This window comes from Frieseomelitta varia, unplaced genomic scaffold (assembly GCF_011392965.1).
Source record: "Frieseomelitta varia isolate USP_RPSP 00005682 unplaced genomic scaffold, Fvar_1.2 scaffold_89, whole genome shotgun sequence".
Lineage (NCBI taxonomy): Eukaryota > Metazoa > Arthropoda > Insecta > Hymenoptera > Apidae > Frieseomelitta > Frieseomelitta varia.
In genome coordinates, this window is record NW_025110689.1 from 302893 (window position 1) to 320358 (window position 17466).

General features: G+C 37.6%; 1 protein-coding gene across 2 annotated transcripts in view; it reads right to left on the reverse strand.

The window, feature by feature from the left end:
- The window catches only part of LOC122537176 (cytoplasmic polyadenylation element-binding protein 2), an 85036-nt gene that overhangs the window by 18967 nt on the left and 48603 nt on the right, over positions 1 to 17466 (reverse strand). For both annotated transcript variants that reach the window (XM_043670169.1, XM_043670168.1), the window contains exon 4: positions 1525 to 1575. In XM_043670169.1, the coding sequence (XP_043526104.1) occupies positions 1525 to 1575 (51 nt within the window). The remainder of the gene's footprint in view (positions 1 to 1524; positions 1576 to 17466) is intronic.

A 17466-nucleotide genomic window follows, 5' to 3' on the forward strand; every position in this document is an offset into this window, starting at 1 on the left:
AATGGTCGGGCATACTAGGTCATTCGCACACGTTGATTTTCACACATCAGGTGAAAATAAAGAGAGGAAACTGTTTGCGTTAGATTTTTCAAAACTCCCGATGGCAAACAGAGATGATCCGATACTTCACGCTTCGAGAGGAATCGTTCCATCAGCGGAGGACTCGATGCATGTCTGTTACGCGACCGTACATTCGCGTAATTTTAGTTCATGCTCGTTCACTGACTAAATCGATGAAAGGACGCAGGACACTGTACAGTAGGAAACTTTTCGATGACGCGTGAATCAGAGCACGACTCGCTTCCTTGGTTTAGATAGGATTTCTTACAAGCTTCAATATATATACAATGAGTCACAGACTTTCAGGCAACTATTCGAGTTAAAATATTATCAAATATTATAAAAATATGCTCTGTAATGTTTATAGATGATATACAGCGCAATAATTAAATTTTTAATCAACGTGATGTTTGACAAATAGCAATTCATTGTGATATAAATATAAAAATACAATATAAATATAAATATAAAATATTTATATTATATATAAATATATTTATAAAATATTGTAATATAAATATAAAAATATAATATAATAGAAATCTATATATTTATATTTATATATTTATATATATTTATATTTATATTTATATCTATATATATATATTTATTTATTTATTTATATCTATAAATATAAATATATAGATTTCTATTATATTATATTTTTATATTTATATTACAATATTTTATAAATATATTTATATTCATATATAACATAAATAGAAATCTAAAGGAATCGTCGAATTCTGCGATTCATGAAAATTGTTCAGCAATATTGTTGAATACGAGATTTAACGAAGAAAGTAATATTAAATTTTTAATTTGCAAAGGAGGTCTCTCTGCGAAACATTAATAAGACACAAGATTCGAACCAGCAACATTCTACTGTATCATTCGCAAAGACGTTTTCCCCTTTAATTAATAATTAATTTTAATAAAGAAGAGAAGTAACCGACGCGAAAATTTACCAACAGAAACATGCTGAAACAACTGAATCGACCGTTGTGCCTGTAAACGTAAAACTGAACTGTCCACTGTCCGAGAATTAAGGGACAAACGACCAGGAGGGGGAAAATCAAGAAGAAGAAACGGATATTCCTGGACGAGGAGGAAGAGTAAGTACAGGCTTGCAGCCAGTCCTTTTCCAGCAATTGCAACGAAGAAAGAGGAAACGTGCGTCGCTGCGGAGGAGGGCTGCGTTTCCTTGATTGCCGTCAGAAAAGTGTATACAAGCCTGTTGCAAAGGCGTTGCGCAAGCGTAAATTTTAATTGAGCGTACCCACTGGCCTGGGCTCTGGGCCTCTCTTTCTCGAGAGAATCTTCCTGCGGCGTAGCGTACCGCGACCGCCACCGCCGGGTATCAACGAAACGTTCGAGAAACGGCGAGAACAGAGGGAAAGAAGAGAAGAAACAGAAGAGACGGGGAGGAGAGAAAAAGGAAACCAACTGGCAGTTTTCACTCACCGTGTAGTTGCGCGAGCGATTGCAGCGTGCTGGCATTGCAACTTATGTATCCTGAAACAGAGAGAAAAATGTCGATTTAGATTAAAAATTGTAAGTGTTAGTATTAGCGGGGCATTTTGTAATATAATCATTTATACGAGACAAACACTATGATGGTAGAGATTAATTGTTTACTCGCTACTACCATTAGAAGTAGTTCAATTGGCAGAGGTTCGTTCAATCAGACGCGTAAGTGAAATTTCATACGTTCGTTCGTAGCTGACAAAATATAAATTGTGATAATAAAATTTATAACTTGGCATACACGATAGAAAAACGACGTACACAAGAAAAACACACGATAACATGAACATTATTTTACTCCGTTTTTTAACAATTTTTCAATTGCGCAAATATACGATCAACGTTCTCAACAAATAAACATACATACTTCTACGCGTTTCTTCATTGAAAATCATCTGAATATTGGCAAAGACTTCAAACCGACAGGAAGGAGAACGATCAACAGACGCAGCGGAATTAAACCAGTCATCGTCAGACGTAACTAAACAAGCAAATTAAGAACACCAGAGAGTAACGATAGCAAAGATCGTTTTTCAAACGTACCATAGAATCCACCTACTTACTTATGTAATCTCTTCTTGAGATTAATAGAACACGAAGTTCGTCGATTTAACCCCCGGCTAAATGAACTTCGACTAATTGAATCAATCTATCCTAACGATAATAATAACGATGTTCGTCGCGGGGAAGGGAAGTCTGTCTGATATTTGTCTTATCGGTAGGAAACCGGTCGACTTGTCCGACCTGTAGAGAAGCACGGTTGGTCGATCGGGTGCGATGTTAGGCGTGTGAGCGGGTACATCCACGCGCGGTAACGCTAGACGAGCGCGTGAAGTTACGAGCCGGAGGATATTATATCCCGTGGACGTTGGAGGTGAAGGAAAAAAGAAAACGAACCGCTCGCGTGCGGTTCTCCGAGATCGCGTTGCACAGTGTCGTAAGTAGCGGCACGAAAGCCAAACTGCCCCCACCTGGTTGCTGGACACGTGGATCAAACGGCGCGGTTTCGCCGTTTCGAAAAAGTCCACCTTGTTACCTGGGCTTACAGAGAACGCGACACTGCCAGCCGTTAACCGCAAACCGAAACAAACCGAACGAGGAAACGCCGAGAATCGCGCCACGGCAACACGAACACCTCATGGTGTTCATCCCCCCCCTCTCTCTCTCTCTCTCTCTCTCAGACAAGGTTCTGCGGCTTTCCAGGCTTCTCTCTCGGAGATAGCATCGAAACGCGCATAGTTTGAACCGGCAAAGTGAACTACCATGTTCTTGTCTTCATCCACGAGGAATTTTTGTTAACACTTTGGTACATTTAACGTGGCAATAAAATAACTTTTAAAACGTAAAAATAGTAATATGTGTAAGTATATGCAGAATCACCTGCTATACGATTGTACTGCTACAACATGACATATCATATAGCGATGAAAAGTATGTAATATGTATTAATTACTTGTAAAATTTGATGTATACTTGGATTTAGATATGTACAACTTATATAAAATATGTGCGCAATATGGCTAGCTATATTTGTATATTGTATAAAATTATACACACTTACATGTAATATAGTAAAGAAATAATAATAATAATAATATAGAAATAATATAGAAATAATATAGAAATAATAATAACAATATAGAAATAATATAGAAATAATATAGAAATAATAATAATAATATAGAAATAATATAGAAATAATAATAATAATAATAATATAGAAATAATAATAATATATAATGTATATTATATAATATAATATAGTATTACTATATTATACATAGAAATAATATAGAAATAATAGTATTACGATATGTTATTTCTATTATATATTATATATATATACAAGTATTAGAGGTGTGCGAGAACCCGAAATATCGTAAACTCGAAAGAATCGGGATTCCCGAAAGAGTTGGGAACATGCTTAAATAATTCGTTGAAGCCCACGTCTTCAACTATATCGAAAGGTCGCAGAATCTAGAACCATCATTCGAGAAATTCCTTTTGTTATATCTTTTGGTTCAATAATCTTTCGCGTATCATTTTGTACATGTGAGAAATTTTATATCGATTCAGTTTCTTTTCTAGTACGTATATACTTATGTTTGGGTGCATGTGCTTCAAATGGCGTAATAAACCAGTGGTATTTGCAAACTTAGTTTTAAATTCACGGCGACAATGAGTGCATTCCGCCTTTGTATCATCTTTTTCTTAAAAATGTTCCCAAACAGAGCTTTACTTTACCTTCTTCCTTTGCACGATATCTTCTGCACTACTTCCTGCTACCACAACTTTACTCTCGCTATCACTCGACATTGTTTTTAAAGATTTTCAATCTTCATTAAATTCACACAGATTTTGAAATATACGTCTGACCTCCTCGAGTTTCCCCGCGATACTGTTCAGCAGCGTACATAATATCCAAGGACTAAGCACGCAGTCACACGTTCGTTTACATCAGGTCACACGGTTCTTAGAAACCGTGTTTCCAATCATTTCACTGGCAGAAGAAATTGAACTGTGTATTTACATATTTCGTAGACTGCTATACAGCATTGTAGAGTAGTTCGAGAAATGGTAGCCGGGTTCTCGAAATTTTTGGGAATCTCGACTTTTTCGGGAAATCCGATTCTTTCGGGAATCTCGAAATTTTCGGGAACCCGACTCGTCCCGACCATCGGGTACCCGATATTTTCGGGTTCTCGCACATCCCTAAGTATGTATAATTTTATACAATAATAATATATAAGTATATAATATAGCAATATAGTAATAAATAATATACATAGTATATAATATAGTATCTAGTAGTACAACCAGATAAAGGGTAATTCTACTTAAAAGTATTGATCATAGTACGTGTAACGATAATATGTAAAATAGGAAAAGAAAAATCTTCCACTATTTTTATAGAAATAATTTTTAATTTACTTACACGTTAGAGTTAACTTCATATATATTAATGTCTTCTCTAACTTTATCCGTCCCTTATATTATATATTCCTCCCATTCTTTATCAACTTGTTATTTTTTTTAATATTTTTCTTTCCTTTTCGCTCTTCATATGTAATACTTTATCGCAACATTTTATACACTATCAATTGGCCCTTGATATCAACGAAATTGGAAAATCAGAAGGTTTTTCTCTCGAAACGATCGATGTTTTCATACACTTCAAAAATTCCCATCCATTGAATGTAATTTGAATTTGCGTAAATGAGAGACGCGAATGAATGTCTCGGCCGATTTAAGTCGTGAAGACGGAAAAATCGGTACCTCTCGCCCTTCGATCCGAGAGCTGAGCTCAAGGAAAAGCGCTCAAAAGGAAAATCCATCGTCTACTCTCGACGCTCGTTCCCGTCCTCTTCACAATCGAATATCTTGCTCCGTCAAGTGTACGCTGTTACGTAATTCTTTCGCAGTTGCAACGCGCCCGAATAAAAGACGAGAAGGAAGACGAAGACGAAGAACGAGGAGCTCGAAACGTGCTACGTTGGTAAGAAACGCAGGTGCTTGACGAAACGAGGTAATAATAGGCAACCAATTTGACTTTGTCGCTGACTACGACATACTTATTGCTAGACAACAAATAAGATAAAAATCCACCGCGTTGCCCAATTCTTTCCGGCTTGTTTCGAGATTAACGCGCGTTCGAGCGTCGCTCATCGCGAGTTGGCCAACCATACGTACATCCAAGCGCTTCTTTCGATAGTTACCATCCGCTCTTATCGAACTGGCAATCTATTTTTCCACCTGGAGGAATTGTAAATTCGCTGCACATTCGCTGTTTATCGGTACATACGTGTATTTGCACGGCAACTTCGCGCCTTCGCGTATCGCGTAGGCCTTTCGATTCAAGGTTATCCAAACGAGCCGTAATTTTCTAGCCGGTACGAACGATAATTTAGAAGCCGACGGCTAAAGAGACAGAGACGTTAATTACGACGCAGAAGCAAGACCAGCCGAAGCACGTACATACAACATACGTACGCCGCCGTTGAATAACCGCCTGTACGCAGAGAAGCATGCGCGCGTGCTTGTTGAGCTGAGAGAGTTGTGCAATCGGCTCGAATCGAAAATATCCTCAACGCGTATATATTCGGGACGGTCGTTGCGCGAGCGACACTTCCCTATTGCCGCAGCCGACACGGCAATAATCTCTCTTTCTCTCTCTTTCTCCAATTCCCTTTTTCATTTTCATTTTCTTTTTCAGCTTTTCCGATTCTTCCTCCTGGTGCTCAAACGATCGAAATGTGCAAACTCTGTGTCTATGTACAGTGACTCGCGAAAGTACTCGTGCACGTTTTTTAACGTACACTTCCGTCCAAGAGATCTGGCACACTTTTCGCTTGCAATATGTAGGAAACAAAATTTTTACGTCGCATGCAAATTTTTAATATACTATGTATTTATAATGTACTATACATACTGTGTATACTATACTATAATATACTATGTATACTATACTATAATATACTATATATACTGTGTATACTATACTATAATATACTATGTATACTATACTATAATATACTATGTATACTACACTATACTATACTATAATATACTATTTATACTATACTATACTATAATATACTATGTATACTACACTATACCATACTATAATATACTATTTATACTATACTATATTATAATATACTATGTATACTACACTATACTATACTATACTATACTATACTATAATATACTATGTACTATATATTAATATACTACATACTATATATTAATTTTTAATATCCTCTCGTATTGTTTAACATTTCCAGGTTAGAATATTTTAGTGAAGATGGGGACTACGAATGGATACCGAACGAAACCGAGATCTGTAAAATGCACAGAAGAAATTCGTCAGAATATCGTCAACTCTCGAGAATTAAAGCTCGCGTTTCTAAAGTTAGACAAGTGTTTGCACGTTTGTTGGTTATGTACGCGTAGGTGCTTTAACGAAACTTGGAAGAAGATTCCGCGTTGAAGGAGAAAGCGTCGAGAAATTTTATCGGAACGACGTGTCGCAAGGCAGAGTCGTTTGGCAAAAAGTCAAGCCGACGTAGTTTCGCGTGATGGAGAGGTAAACCCGAGTTCTAAAACGCGAGTATTGCGTTTTTAGAACTTGCGCACCCGCCTCGTAAGAAACTGACAGGGAGATTAGCAAGTGAAATTTTTAAGTTCAAGCTTTGCATCGTGGTTGAAACCAAAACGAATTTTTCAAATATCGAACTCTGTTTCTATTATAATATAATATAATATATTATATAATATTATATATATTATATATATTATAATTATTATATATCATATAATGATGCAATAAAAAGTTAATTAACCTGTGAATCAATTTCTTTACATTTCCAAGATCACTTTGCAGTCTGAATACATAAATATATATGCGCGTGTGTATGTTAAAAAAGTCCAATTTTAATTATCGTCAAAAGTTGAAAAGATACGATATTTATACTGATTGATAATTGTCTTTTTCACATTCGCGGGAATGTCGCGAGTTATACGGCAATCAGTTTCACAAGAAAAAGGTGTAGCGACGCGGCGAACGTTCGTCACGTACTTATGTACTTACGAGGCGCACGATCCAAAAGCGCGGTAGTTAATGCCGCCGGACGTTAGGCTCGTCGAGGGAAACCGGTTCCGGGCGGCAGAGTTTGGTCACCCGCGCGAAATCAAACGCGAAAACGAAACTCCGTGACGCGATGCCACATAACGATTCGCTCTTCATACCAGATATTTCTGCCGATTACTAACCTGCCGTAACTGGCGTGTACGTGTGTAATTTAACCTGAATTGAATTCAGCTGAAGTTATGTACGCCGCGTTGGAGGACTGTTTCATACGAGAGACTGAGTTCTTCTTTTTCCCTCATAAACTGCTGATTTCATTGCTAAATAAATATAATCACGTATAGACTCGTATCTTCTGTCTTGATTTTATATTATTTACTTTCATAAAAGAATGTATCTCAAGTTATTTGTTGTTAATATATTTCTACTACTGAGATAGAAAAATTTTGAAAACCAACGTACATGTTAAATTTTTATTAAGCAAAATCTCCTCGTGGCATTCCCTTCTGACCGTGACCTTGACAGTCTCTGCGATCTTCGACCAATCTCGCTCCTATCCGTCTGAGAAATGCTTGTAAGCAGAAACTGATTTTTCGTCGGTTGAATTCTTCCCGTCCGTATTAATTGAACAATTTCTTTTACACACGACGATACACATCTCGTGTTAATATCGCGAAACAATGGTTGCCCACGTCGGACGAAGAATAACGTTGAATCGCGAGCGGCTTAAAACGGCGGGAACATTGATGGCGACTTAATACTACAGGAGTACTACTACAGAGTAGAAGCTAGCGGCTGTCTTGCAACTTGGACCGAATAGCGGTATATCCGTACCGTGTCAGGGAAGCAAAAGTTTAAACGTGCATCGACCTCTCGCGTTTCCTTTGGCTCATCCGTTTCGTTCGAAACTAGGCCCGCGAAACGTTGGACGTTTGCCTAACGAAAATCGCTCTATTACTGTCGCCATCCTCTATCAAATATCCATCGAATGTTTATACCTTTCGCTGAAACAGACAATCGTTGCAACGCTCGAACTGTTATGGTTCTCTGTTCTAACAAACGTTCAAACACCACAACACCATATCTATGCAATTACTAGATGTTTTCATAGGCCGTAAATAATCACGGTGTCGAATATCGTTAAATTCAACGGCAATAGAAATGTTGTAAATGTATATAAAATCGATCGTAAAACGATCTCGAATGCCGTTAAACTCAGGCAATAAATCAGGCGCTACTGTCGCGGAAAAGTTATCATCTCCTCCGTTTCGGGGAAATCAACGCGGGCAGGTATCCTCCTATCAGCTTCGAGAGATATATCGAGAAGACGTGTCACAGTTTATTTAGAAAAAAAAAAAAAAAAAATAGAAAGAAAGAACAAACTCACTCTTCAACGTTAAAATTAAAAAAATCGTTTTCTTCATTTTTATACATTTAAAACTACTACTTCGAATCGTCATCTATCGTTCGTTATTTATCATACACGTTATTTACCTTACTCCGTCGTTATTTGCAGATGTTATTTAACATCGTATTTTAGAAAAAAAAAAAAAAAAGAACAGAAAAAATACGCCGCGTAACGGCGACTCAGCGAGTACTCTTCCTACGTCCGTTCGCACTCGCGGCAGCCATAACACGCAACGTATTACGACACGATGCGAGAATCGATTGTTCGAGGCTGTCTGAAACGCGTAGCGCGCGATGAAATCGATGCTACGCGTTACGTAAGCGTCAGATAAAGAGTTTTCGAAAGGGATCGAAATCGGCTATCGATCGTTGTACCGATGAATTTTAGGCGGACACTTACTTTAACCACTTGTTGATACGCTCGTCACTGGGAATATCTATAACTCGTTCACGAATTAAATTCGAACGTTCGAATTGTCTAAGATTCTTTATTCAAATTTGGCAAAGCGAATATTTTTCATGATAATATAAATTATCATTTATGTTTATCGTCATATCGTCATGTTATTATCATTTAAATTATCATTAATTATCACATTCGTTTGTCTATTGAAACACTGTTCGAGGGTTGAATATCGTCGATAGAAACAAATATTAACGTATATATATTGCACTGATAATGATTGTACTGAGAGAGTGTCTCTAGATATAACAGAAAGAAAGGCGCATCGTTGTCAATGAATTTGACAAATTAACACCGTGTTACGCTACCGTGTAAAGACAATGCTGTGTCTCTGCCAAGTGCAACCATAACCGTGCAGCACCGCGATCGTTTCGCTATCGCGAGCACCTTGTTCGACGGTTCGATCGGGACACGCTTAACGAAGGTCGACCACGCGCTATGTACATACGCACCTCTATCTCCACCTACCTGTGTCTAGCTCTCTCCGTACAGGGAACTTCTTACTCGATACTCGTTACACAGGCACACTCCGAGATATGAAAATCGCTCGTACCGTTAAACGTCGAGTCGGCTCGAATTGGAATTCCAGCTCGACGCGATCTCGAATCCTTCCTGTCACGAGGTTCGCAACTCGTGAAAGTGTTAGGTAACGTAGATCGTATTTGTACTGCGTCGTTTTGGCCTTGCGTCGCACGAACGATATCTCTCGTTCTTTTTTTTCTTTTTTTTTTTTTTTTTCTCCCATGGACGAAATGTGGGAATGCACTTACTGATCGATCGACCATTTTTCTTCTTTTCAGCTGGGATGCACGTTGCGCACGCGCGCAGATCATTTCTCGCGGCAACTTCGAGGAAAAAGGGAAGTTCGAGAGCGAAGACGATGGTTTTAGAAGAATCTCGAGACACCGGTTAGAGTGCTCGGCCTATTCAATTAGACTGGCATCGGTGACATAACGCCAGCCACGATACGGATGTGCATATTAACCTATTTAGCTCCGTTACACGCGGACAATGCATGATCCGCATTCTGCATGATGCGAGCGGCTTCGATCGTTGAAATGGATGCGGAAGAAGGAATGGTATTGGAACAAATGTGCCATAGTAAGGTACAAGACACACCGTACGAACGTAGCTCATATCTACACGTGTTCAGAAATTTGGATACGTGTGAGAATTGCAAAATTCATCATTACTTTGCAAATTTATACTACTGATTATTATACTAAGTTAGGTACGATTCTGCAACTATAATGTATTATTCGTAACACGCTGTTCGTTATAACTAATCAATTATAATTAGAAATGAGAATTATAATTACAATATTCTTGTTTTTCAACGACGTGTTTCCTCCAGAAAGCAAAGCAAAAATAGTAAATTTTCAGTAGGAGTGTACGTGCGTAGCATACACACACGCGCATGAGATCTATTCTAATTAGAATTCTATTTTTTCGTTCTGCAAGAAATTTACATATAAATGGAAGCTAATGATGGTCATTCAATTGTCCATTGTACGACTATAAAATATTTTAAAGCACGTTTATACGGAAATCTATGCCTGAATTGAAGAAATTAACAATCGAGATTAGATTACTCTACGCGTGAGAAATAACGCGAGTATATTTCTTCGTTTCCAAGAAAATTAAGTTTATTTATCAAGCCAATTCTTTCTGCAGGACAACTGAAAAACAAAATCATTCCTTTACCTATCTTCGCGTTATTTATTCGTACGCAGTCGGTAATTAACCAAATTCACGTGTAATCAAACAAATTTTTTTTCATATATTTGATTTTCTCAAGAATGAAGCTCCTCCAAAGAAGAAAGATTTTTTTCCTTATCTTTTTATAAAAATTCACCATGTGATTCTAACCCGTATCATAAGATAAATGGAATATGAAACGATTCAGCGGAGCATTTAATATTAATTCTCGAAGCGTCGTACACTTATGTACAGTTGTTCATAATTAACTTCCCATGCACGACTATAAAATATCGCAGAATAAAAAAACAAAAAGAAAAAAAAAAGAAAACGATCCGATAAAATGTTTGATAACAATTCCTGAAGCACTCGGTATTTACGTAGAATTTATCGCGACATTATACGCGTCATTGAACACGTTCAGCGTGAACAATCGTCGCGCACTTTGGCTAATCTTTCACCCTGCACCTCAAACACTATAGAAATGTATAATATATGAATTCTCACGTTATCTTCCTCGCTCTATCCTCGTCGCTCTTAAATTTCTTTCTACAAGTTGCCATAAGTTACGAGGCCACTATATTTTCCACCGTGTGCGTGTGGACATTTGAACCATGAACAGCCAAGTTCAATACGGACATTTATACAAATTTATATTTCTTTGACTCGTATCTCTCTACAAAGAAATGTCTAAATTTAGGTAAGAATAGGGACCGTATTTTTACAAAGAAATAGAAATTTATCTCGTTCAGAGTTTATCTCCTTCAGATTCCACTGAAGTACTCTACAGTATCTCGTCACGGTTAAACAGCTTCCGAATGTCTTTTGAAAAAGTAAAAATAGTCGATGACGAATCGTCGGGGGCAAAAGATCCCGAGCCAAGTGTAAAATTTAAACGGGACACCTTCGGAGAATACCCGTCCTGATGGGATTGATTCGACGTCTTTTTATACCTCCATATCGACGAAAGAGAAGATATTCGATCAATTATACAGAGACGCCGATGTAACTTCCCTTTTCGTCGAAACGTCTTTCACGTCCTAAATTTGGACGAAAATCTGGCACGTGTCAAACCTGGTCCTCCGGTTGAAACGTTTTAGAAATGCTAGGCATCGTACGAAACAGAAAAAGACCTGCTATCTACGGAATGCAAGCGCCCCGTCCATCCGTCCTGTTGCGATTCTATTCCCGTCCTCGCGAGCAATCTGGCGAACGCTCGACTAGCGCATCTCCTCTACGAATTCAACGCGTTCACGCTTCCATCGTGTCTCTCTAGCTTGCTACTTGCTACAGCGGCAAGAAGAAGTCAGATTTATCAGGGATTCCTTCTTAATCATTGTACACCTCGCGTGTACGTTGAGATTACGACTTCGACGAGCGACTGCGTATCGTTACGTGCTCGTGTTATGATTGTTCGCACGACTGCGCGTTACTGAATGAAGTTCGTCTTTGTCAACATTTTGTATGATTTTGGGTCGAGGTGAACTCTACGAGACTCCTGTATATCCAATTACGTCATATATATATAATATTATATATATTATATATTATATATTATAAATAAATATTATAAATATTATATTATATATATTATAAATAAATTATATATATATAAATATATTATAAATAAGTTATATATATACATAAATATAATAAATATATTTATATTTATAATATATTATAAATAAGTTTTATATATATACATAAATATAATATGAACAAATAGTTTCTTACAAAGAATTCTTCTTAGTGAATTATCTCTGGAAAATTCGTATCGATTATTATTTTAATTTTTATTCGTGAGATTTGCTGTCAAACGAAATATATGTATCTACATATAGAGTTTGAAACTTCATATCAATAGCTGGAGAATAATTACAATTAAATGGATCTCTATGCAATTTCGCTAGCGAAATTTCGCTCTTGGTATTAAATATTGCAATAATATTTTACCTTTTGCACTTTTTTTCAAAATTAAATCCAATTACCAGTAAAATTCCACTTATCTTTTCAGCTTCAGTCAGTGTCTGACTGATAGAACTCGATTTTACTCATCCTCACGTGAATTTCTGCCATTGTATTTATAGATTGAGAAGAATCGTTGAAATTAATGAAAACTTGGACTATTAAATTTTCACGCATTTGAGGGAAATTTCAGATACGACGTTATTATAAAAATATAAATTCATAGAAATAGTTTACGAAACGTACCGATATTCGTTATCACTGATAAATTCAAACGGAATACAATTCCTGATGCTTAAACTTAAACGATCACTAGCTTCGCTATCTTTCAACAACGATGAAGACACAAAATATACACACACGCTCGAAATTAATAAAAAGAAAGGGACAATGATAATTGGACAACGCAGGGCCCAGCAAGCCCGTCGAAAAACCATAAAACAAGAGGGATGCGGGCAATTCCTGCGACCGGGTCGAAGGCTCGAGGGACGGAGGGCGAAAGAGAGAGGAACCAGGGCTAAATTTAAATGGCCCGGTACTACTCTTGGCGCGCCGTTAACGAAATGCACTTGGCTGCCGTGTATTTCGCTCCCCAAATCGTCTGTTACTCCCCAGGACGTGGTGCACGTGTATGCGTGCATGTATTATCTACACACGCGATGCGTACACGTGCGTGAAGCACCGTCCGATCAGCTGGCCCGCATACAAGGGTTTCCACGACCCTCTCCGCCCCGGCGCGACGCCGATTCCGTCCGGGTGTCCCCTGCCTATCCGTGAGTCCGACTCTCAGCTTTCTCCTTCCGGCGCGATCTGCTCTCCGTTTACGCGAGCACGGCTCGTTAAGGTTTATAGATATATTTCCTACATGGCGCAATTACGTTGCGACGATTGGCCACAAAATGGTCAAAACTGGACCAATTCGTAACTTTCGTTTGAAAATTTTACAGATATAAAACGATGTGTCTATTTAAAAATTTGAATGATTTTCAAATAAAAGTGCAATTTATCACAAAAGTTTTCCCATTTCTTCTGCTTCGATGTTTCTGGGTGGAAATTCTATACTTTACAGCGTAAGAGTAAAAAGTTAATTTGTAGATAACGAGGCGTGAAAATATAAAAGTTCTGCAAGTTACGTGATGTCTGCACAAAACAGAATGAAGCTTAAATTACCTAGCGAGAAGACTGAGAGAGAGAGAGAGACTGCAACAATTTTGCATTACAACACGGTTCATATGTACATATGTTCGTTCTCTAGTGAAAAGCGAGTTGGACATCGCATCGGTCGGAGTGAGATCAAAGTCGATGAAAAGAAAGACAGAAAAAAAATACGTTCAATAACGCGAGCGAGGCGACTTGGATAAGATTGTCAAAGAGAAAAATGCTCAGACACAACGTAATGTACTGCACAAAATGAGATGTTACAGTGTGATACACGTATCTATTATGATTCGCGAGATAAGGGGGAAATATATATATCGAACACGTGTGGCAGTCCACGTGTTAATATACGAGGATACAACGCAATTCGAAAAGTGGTGCTCTTTTTCACCTTATCAGCACGCACCTGTTCACAAAATGATAGACAAGACAAGACTCGTAGCAGGAAGCATTCACACACAGAACGGAGCACAGTATCCCGTGAATCAGCAAGATCGGGCATAATTACCGGTTGAAAAATTGAAACGAGGAATATATGCAAATGGACGAGATTTTCATTGGCTGAATACTGGAAGTTTCGGATTGTTCTCGTCAACAATCGAAAATTGCGTTCTTCGGTACGTCAGAATTCGAGGAGAGAGCTTAGAGTGACGCAGGGAGAGAATGGTATCGAGAACAGGGACGATCGGTGATGATTCACATGTGGGGTTCTTGTTCTTGAATCTCGATGTTGCAAGATCATGGGTATGTGTCACGGCGTGCTCGAAATATTTCTCGTGGCGTGTACAGCAGATATTACGTGGCTATTTGAGAAACGAACAGCTCTCAGCTACAAGCATTAGGACACTGATCTAGCCAAGCACGAACGAATTGAATGCATTGCATCGATTTTAATTAGATATGAAACAAGATACAAAATCACGATGTCAAGTCGATGAAACAAACTTTTACCGTAGCTTCCATTCTTTTAATCGTTTGCGAAAATATTAACTCAGTCCATAATATTTCATTTCCATCTTCATATATTACACTTTATTTGTATTGAAAAATAAATCTAATGTATTCAACTCTTTATTTTATCAGAATCGTAACCCAATTGCAACTATTTATTCTCATTTAAAATCTGGGATAATTAATTGTGACAGAATAATTGTACACGAGTAATTCATTTGATACTTTCATCATAGTATTTATTATTGATGGAAACGAAGCAATATGTGTAACTATCGAGTCGCTAGAGAACTAAAATTCACATCAACGTTACACCCTCCCTCTCTTATGTCGTTCAAAATTCTTCCTTCAAATTTCCTCCCTTCTCGCGTGCAGGAAGTGGCGGAGTGCGTTAAAAAAGAAAAAGAAAAAAAAAAGAAGAAAGGAAAAGGACGAAAGCGACTAATGGAAAGAAAGAAAAAGAGAGGCAGGAGAGGAAGATGGTCGGGAGAAAAGGTCGGATCCGGCTTAGAGAAGGGTGGCTGAAACTATGCGATCGATAGTTGAATGCCCTCCAGTTGACATGCGTAGCCCGTACCTGCTCGCTTACGATTCACCCCCGATAACTTTCCTCCCTCCCCTCTTTTTCTCGGTTTCGTCGTTATCTTGCCTCTTAACTGATTCCGTCGTTTCTTTCGTTTCTTTTTTTTTTTTTTTTTTCTATCCGCGAGCGAATGTTCCGTACCGGAGGAAAAAAATCGCTCGATAACGCATGGCGCACAAGAGCCGGCGCTATCAGAGAAACTACGCTGGTCGAACTACACACTTGCCTTGGAAATTTCCAGCCAGACGAATGCCCTTTGCTTATTATTACTCGCGTTTTTTGCTTTACGCTGTTTATCAATGCACCGATCAAAACTACGCGGACACTTTGTTAATTTTTGTATCTATGTATTTTAAAGAAGATAAAATGGATTGGAACACATTTTTTTATATGGTCTGTGTTGCATATTCTAGTCTGTACCATAGTCTACTAATTATCAATGTTGCGAATGATGATGAAAAATAGTTGCGTCTTCTCTCTGCTTCTATAACCACGTTTACCAAGTCGTGATATATTTCTTTTCTTAAAATACAATTTATTTTGTATGCAGCAATGGACGTTTTATTTTAAATATAATTTAATATTAAATATTAATTTCATTCTGCATCACGAATTAACCCGAATTATCATTTGTTTCTTTAAATTTTCACTAAAACTAGTATTTGACAATAAATTTCGCCTAACAGTAGAAATGTATGTGACGCATCGTAAATTTTCATTTTACAGAAAAATGAAAAATGTCCGTATATTTTCAAGCGACAGTGCAAGTGTTACTCTTGTCGTTCAATCGATTTAGCTCGCTTCGACAGACTATAACTATACGTGACATTCGCGGGAAAAAAGTAGAACGTCACTACTTGTATAAATTAAATCCAATTACATGCACGGGTTGACGTTATTCCGCGAAATTGTTCTATAAAGCAATTTCACATTAATTGGCGTCACTGCGTTGAATTATAATTACCTTCGCGACGAGACGATAAACACGTGGCTGCTCTGGTAGTGAACAAACTTACACTATGCTAATCCGAGCGCCAACTAATAATTCGTTTCGGTTATTAAATAATTCTGCGTTTCTAGCTTCAAGTTTCGGAGGGGAATTCCAGCCGTTTCGTTTCAAGAATTATCTTTCAGTTGGAATTAGGTACTTCGAGAATTTTTTTTCATCTCGAGAATCAACGAAATCGCGGTTTGGATTGCAGTTTTGTCAGAAAATTCGACAAATTAGAAGACATTTGGAAGACAAAATTAATTTAAATTTAGAATAATCAAAAGACTAGCAAAAACTAATAAATAAGTAATATTTGTTGTATAAAATAATATTTAAAACAATTATAATAAATAATGTAATATAATATAAATAATAATATAATAAATAAATAAATAAATAATAATTAAAAGATATAATAAATAAGAGAAATAATATTTGAAGAAGTGACGTTTAAACAAGGCAGAATGTATAAATTAATATTCACACGAGGCTACTGTAACGTCACTAATCATCGCGCGTGTATTAAACGTACGTGTGACACAGATCTGCTCGTTTTGCTCCAAAAACTGGCGCGCAAAACACGAAGGAGAAAGTCTGGAAATCGCAGCGGCAGAACATTATTCCGACTTCCAATTCTAAGCGTTGTTTACGGTTGCAAATATATCGCACGTTTCGCGCACGATGCAGTTTCGTGCAAGCGGACAGTGTCGCGAGGAAAGCTACGCGAAAAAAAAAAGTCTCGCAGCGAAATTATGGGGAACCTGGTCGCGTAAAACGCCATAACCACGCGATTGGTTGGCTGAATCGCACGGTCTTATTATCAAGGTGTTGAAACAGTAATTCTGGCGTTATTACCGCGGAACGGAATCGATATCTTATCGAGGTTTCGCGATAACGCCCCGCGGAATCCTTCTCGCAATGCGTAATATTACACGTTTTAAGTGTACCGAACTACGCGACATTTATTTTCTACCTAAAGTGTGCAAAGTTGCGAGCCGCTTGTTAAAATTTAACTTTATAATTACAAGCGACATAGAATTCTTTCTGTTTTTCCTTCTTTTTTTTTTTTTTTTTTT